This window comes from Montipora capricornis, chromosome 6 (genome assembly GCF_036669925.1).
Source record: "Montipora capricornis isolate CH-2021 chromosome 6, ASM3666992v2, whole genome shotgun sequence".
Lineage (NCBI taxonomy): Eukaryota > Metazoa > Cnidaria > Anthozoa > Scleractinia > Acroporidae > Montipora > Montipora capricornis.
Genome location: NC_090888.1, coordinates 39,812,293 through 39,817,292, shown reverse-complemented (window position 1 = coordinate 39,817,292; position 5,000 = coordinate 39,812,293). Strand labels below are relative to the sequence as shown.

General features: G+C 37.7%; 1 protein-coding gene across 2 annotated transcripts in view; it reads right to left on the bottom strand.

Moving 5' to 3' along the window:
• The window catches only part of LOC138052136 (hatching enzyme 1.2-like), a 43,685-nt gene that overhangs the window by 32,216 nt on the left and 6,469 nt on the right, over positions 1-5,000 (bottom strand). For both annotated transcript variants that reach the window (XM_068898514.1, XM_068898512.1), the window contains exons 4-10: positions 2,832-2,958; positions 2,645-2,736; positions 2,162-2,245; positions 1,737-1,879; positions 1,442-1,523; positions 508-597; positions 293-403 (exon numbers count right to left, since the gene is read on the bottom strand). In XM_068898514.1, the coding sequence (XP_068754615.1) occupies positions 318-403; positions 508-597; positions 1,442-1,523; positions 1,737-1,879; positions 2,162-2,245; positions 2,645-2,736; positions 2,832-2,958 (704 nt within the window). In that variant the 3' untranslated portion in view covers positions 293-317. The remainder of the gene's footprint in view (positions 1-292; positions 404-507; positions 598-1,441; positions 1,524-1,736; positions 1,880-2,161; positions 2,246-2,644; positions 2,737-2,831; positions 2,959-5,000) is intronic.

Below are 5,000 nucleotides of genomic sequence, written 5' to 3'. Positions count from 1 at the left end.
TCACTTTTTACACTCACTAGCTTCATTTTGATAGTCCCCAAAACCACTTCGTTAGCTTTCTGTTTTAACATAAAGGTATTTTCTTATTCCTAAAAAGATTTTAATGGCAATTGTGACTTAGTTTCCAACATTACAACCGCGAAGTGTTACTCAAGCAAAGACGTGAGACAGGTTTTCATGGGAATTGGGCACTTTAGCTGATAATGTATTATTAATGCTTTGCATTCATTTATTCTTTGAAAGTGGTAGTCAAGCTGTCGTGATAGATTTGAGTTGTTAACGTCCCACTTACCTCTCCTATATGGTTTTCCATTTCTTTACTCAGCAGGATTGGCAATTGGCGAGTCGTCTCCAGATTCTGAGGTTAAGCTTGAAGAAGAGGTGAGTTTTGCATCACAAAGCTCTGAAAGTCAAATTTGGATGAACAAATGCAGAATTCAAAGAATTGACATCAAAAAATGATTCATTAGCAAGAATCTTTTGTATCACATGAAATGAGCTACTTACTTCGCCTACCCTTTTGTCTTCGACGCCCTGATCGTTTACCACCACGACCCTTTCTTCTTCTTCGTGTACCAGGAGGTCTTCCGCCTCCTCCTGCAAAATAATAGGGGAGCATATGAATGATCTTTGCTTGTAAACATCGACTTGACATAACATTGACATTGGCGGAACAATACATTAATATTCTGCACCTTTCGAATTGATTAATTTACAATGCAATGGGACTTTTCTTCAAGAGACTGCTTAAAAAAAGACACCTACTAAGAATACTACCATTCACTTTCCACGCTGGTTGAATCTGCTAATCCTGTAATCTTAAACAACTTTAAGTGATACCGTAAATGGTTTGAACCCAGCAGTCATATCATAATTAAGTGAAGTACGATCGTCCGGGTGAGTGTAGTCCTGAGAAGGACTGTTTGAGATGACATTGACTGACGTTTCGACAACCTTAGCGGAACTCATTTTCAAAGGGAAGTGATTTGTGTAACGTTAGTAGATACTATAAAAACGCCGGTGGTAGATGTCATTGGTCAACTTTCTCGTGATGTTATTAGTCGACTGTCAGTTGAGCCTAGATGTAATTGGTTGGAAGACTTAACAGTGATTGGTGCGTTTCGATCCATCTATAGGTCTAAGGTCTGTACGTGTATCGTAGAATACGTTGGACTCTACTGTGATAAAGTAAATCAGTGTGTTGTTTGTCTGTTGATGTCGTTGACGAGTCGTTTGTAGGGTGCGGGAAGTTGTGGGCATCGGTTTATTGATGTCTGTTTTAAGTTAGTAAACCAGCTTTTCAGTACGACCCGTCGGAAGTAGTAAGTGCTGTAGGTAACACAATGCAGCAGATTCTCAGTCGATTCTTTTGTTTGTGTGTAGATGGTGTTCGGCAATGTTATTATTCACCGTTCCTCGTCGCACGTCTGTGTATACTTACTCCCAAAGCAGCTGTAAAGACGGTTTGCCTGCAGCGCATCAATTCTACTTAAACCAAATCTCTGACCAATAACATTCTGAAACTGAATAAATGAAAGCGTTATAATGAAGCAAAGCCGTTAAGTGTTCCTTTTAAAAAAAGGAAATTTTGCAATATACGACTAATAGTATGTTCCACAGAAAAATATATTAATTAATGAAATGTAAGTACACTGGACAGTTTACAACTTAATTAATCTCTGGAAACCTACGAAAGTTAAAGGAAAGTGAAATTGACTTTCAACATGGTGACATACCTCTCGTCGTTTAACTATTATTGTGGGTTTTCCATTCTTGGAGAAAGCGTTTCTGCCATAGTGCATCACACTTCTATAATCATATGGAGTCCTAAGACTATCGATTATTGACCTTGGGTACTTCTTGAAAGCGGAAAAATAGTCTATGGAATAAATTAACAACGTCACTTACGCAAAAGAGAAAAAAGAAACTGTGATTTATTTTTCTTTAAGTGATAGGAATAAAAGGGAAGGAGAAGGAGAAGAGGAAGAAGAAGAAGAAGAAGAAGAAGAAGAAGAAGAAGAAGAAGAAGAAGAAGAAGAACGTGGAGGAGGAGGAGGAAAGGCAGCAAGAAGAGAAAACCACAACAAAAACAACGGCAAAATAAAACAACTACCACAACAACAACAACAAAACGAGAACGAGTAGAAAAATTGTTACTTGCCTGGTTGTATGTTACTCCACACTATTTGGACAAACCTGTCCCGGTCAGGCCGTGATTGTTCATGGTAAAAACCTACAGCATGCCCTGAAAGAGAAACGACGCAAGAGTGTTAGAAATCAACATTTCGGCTCAAGGTAATGCTCTAAAAATGCCAGTCACATCATTTCTGTCCATCTTTTTTTTATTTTTATCCTAGCTTATTTAATGAGCATATTGGCGCCGGAAAAAGCAGCAGACCATTTGCCAACTCACTTGGAAATATCGTAATCTAGAAGACATTTTTTGAAATATTTATCCGTGATGTTTTTGCTGTCAATCAAAGAGGAAGAACTTGTGATCGCAAGCAAAACTCATTTGGAACTTTCACCACACTATAGTCTCTGCTACCTTTACTATTTTTAGGCCAAGGCTTGGCCCGTATATTAGATTGGACGCTTTTTTTTTGTCCAGACCTGGTGATTTGGAGATTGGGTCGTTTCTCACCTATTTCATGAGCAACAATTCCCGTGGTCCAACATCCTCGAGCAAGCCATATGAACTGGCGATTTCCAATTCTGCCCACGTATGAAGCACAACTGTTTGGAAAAAAAAAAACGTCTATTAAGATGTGCACCGGGATGCCCTGTGTCATAACTTCAACTCGCTGATTTATACCACTGCAAGTTATTACCCATCACCCGGTATAAAGCTGACATAGGCAGCTTCTCCTCTATTTCTCGGTATCAAGCGTATGCATGTCTTCCTGTTCCATTCGCTGATTCCCAATCGTATTGCAGCCATAGCTCTTGGATTCCGGGCTGAAACAAACGGTATATACATTAACAAGTAAGATATTATCAATAAACATCATAATTGAGCAGAAACTCTCGTTTAAAATGATTCTCAACAATGTATATGCTCAACAAAATGACCTAAATATTGTAACCTAATAGGTTACAATGGCCTTGTAAAAACACCATTCTTACATTTTACCCCTAAATAGTCAAATGTAAAAACAAATTCAGTAACCATAACTCCTTGTTGCTAGAAAGAGATTAGCAGGTTAAGTTTAAAAACCTCTGTAGATCTTTAAGACGTTTCTTCGTAATAGGCAATAATAAGTGTTTCATTTGCTATTATGACATTGCCGTTTACTATTAGGAGACGTTGTAGATTCATCCTTCCGGTAAGACAGTTTCTTGACATTATTGACAAGATTGGATCTATGTTAAATTGCCCTAACTGCAAATTCATAGCTACAAAATTTTTTGAATCAGATGAACTTCTTCCCATATTGCAAAACGAATTGAGTTGGGGTTGAATTTTGAGTTTAGGGATACTTTAAGGTGGCTCAAACCGATTTCAACAATTTGGAGGGAATGTGTTATTACAAAGATTAACTCTACAACACAGTTTCACCTAATGGCAATGTTACGGTACCATATGCAAAAACCCTAGTTGTTTAACAAGATGCACATATTAATGTGATGTAATAAATTATCATGGTAAAAAAAGAACCATCTTAAACCCCCTATATTTTTGTGCTTAAGCACAATATCTCAAAAACAAACTTGGTGACTCCCATTTCTTTTTGCTGAAAAGTGAATAGCAGGCAAAGTTTAAAATAATTCACTGGAGCGTATTCAGAGCCACCTTAAAATTGCTCAATTGTGAAAGTGGCTATGGACCTGCTTCAGAGACTTTTTTAAACTTTGCAGAAAGTTTTAACTTAGCGTGTAATCACGCTCCAGCAAGAAAAAATGGGGGTCACCCAGTTTGTTATATATATATATATATATATATATATATATATATATAAATGATTTGGTTGAAAAGTTAAAACAAGACTAGATGTTGCATCTCGACAACGCTGTTTCGTGAGTTGCCTCACTCATCAGGAGTTTAATACTAAACTCCTGATGAGTGAGGCAACTCACGAAACAGCGTTGTCGAGATGCAACATCTAGTCTTGTTTTAACTTTTCAACCAAATCATTTATTTCTGCTCTATCTAACGATATCGAGCACTCTATGCAGACAAGTCGATTTCCTGTCTACTTATATATATATATATATATATATATATATGCGTTTAAAGGCAAAATATAGGTGTATTTGGATGGCTCTTTTGTTCCTCCCAGGGATTTTTCCTTCAAGGGTGACAAGGTAGGCGAGCCTAACTCCGCTTCATAGCTGTGCTGCCAGCCTAACCCTAACCAACACAACTAGTAATTGGGGGGACGTGGGTTTAGCCCCCCCCCCCTCCAAAAAAATAAATAGACTAAAATAAATAAATAAATTATTATATAGACAGGATTTTTTCTTTTACTAAAAAATCATATATTCACCGTGCGCAGTGAACATATCATTTTTATCTTTCACATGTGAGAATATAGGTGTCGTCGCGGTAACGAACACGATTAGCCAATAAAACGCGAGCTTCCTCTTCATTCTAAGATATTTTTGTGCTTCTCTACTATATTAACATTTTTACTGCGGCAGTTTACATTGTCATGATTTGTTTTTTCATAACTTTCATATCTTGTTTCAAGTTACACAACATGAGTGTTGTAGCGGTTGGTGGCCACGTTTTCATCATTTCGAAAATGAGTGAAACAAGTTGTTTTAAATCTAGACATTTCATCAATATCTATATAATAGAACATTACATGGCCGCTTGGGGACATGAATTATATCTTCTCGCCTCGCTCACTCGTGAGAGATACTTTCAGCACTCGAAGATAAAATTCGTTTCCCCGCGCGGCCATGTAATATGTGTTCAGCCCGGTCACCTGATTACCGGTCATATGCCGTGCCACTAGGCCACTGAACCAACCCCGCCTTTCAGCTGAATTGGAAGG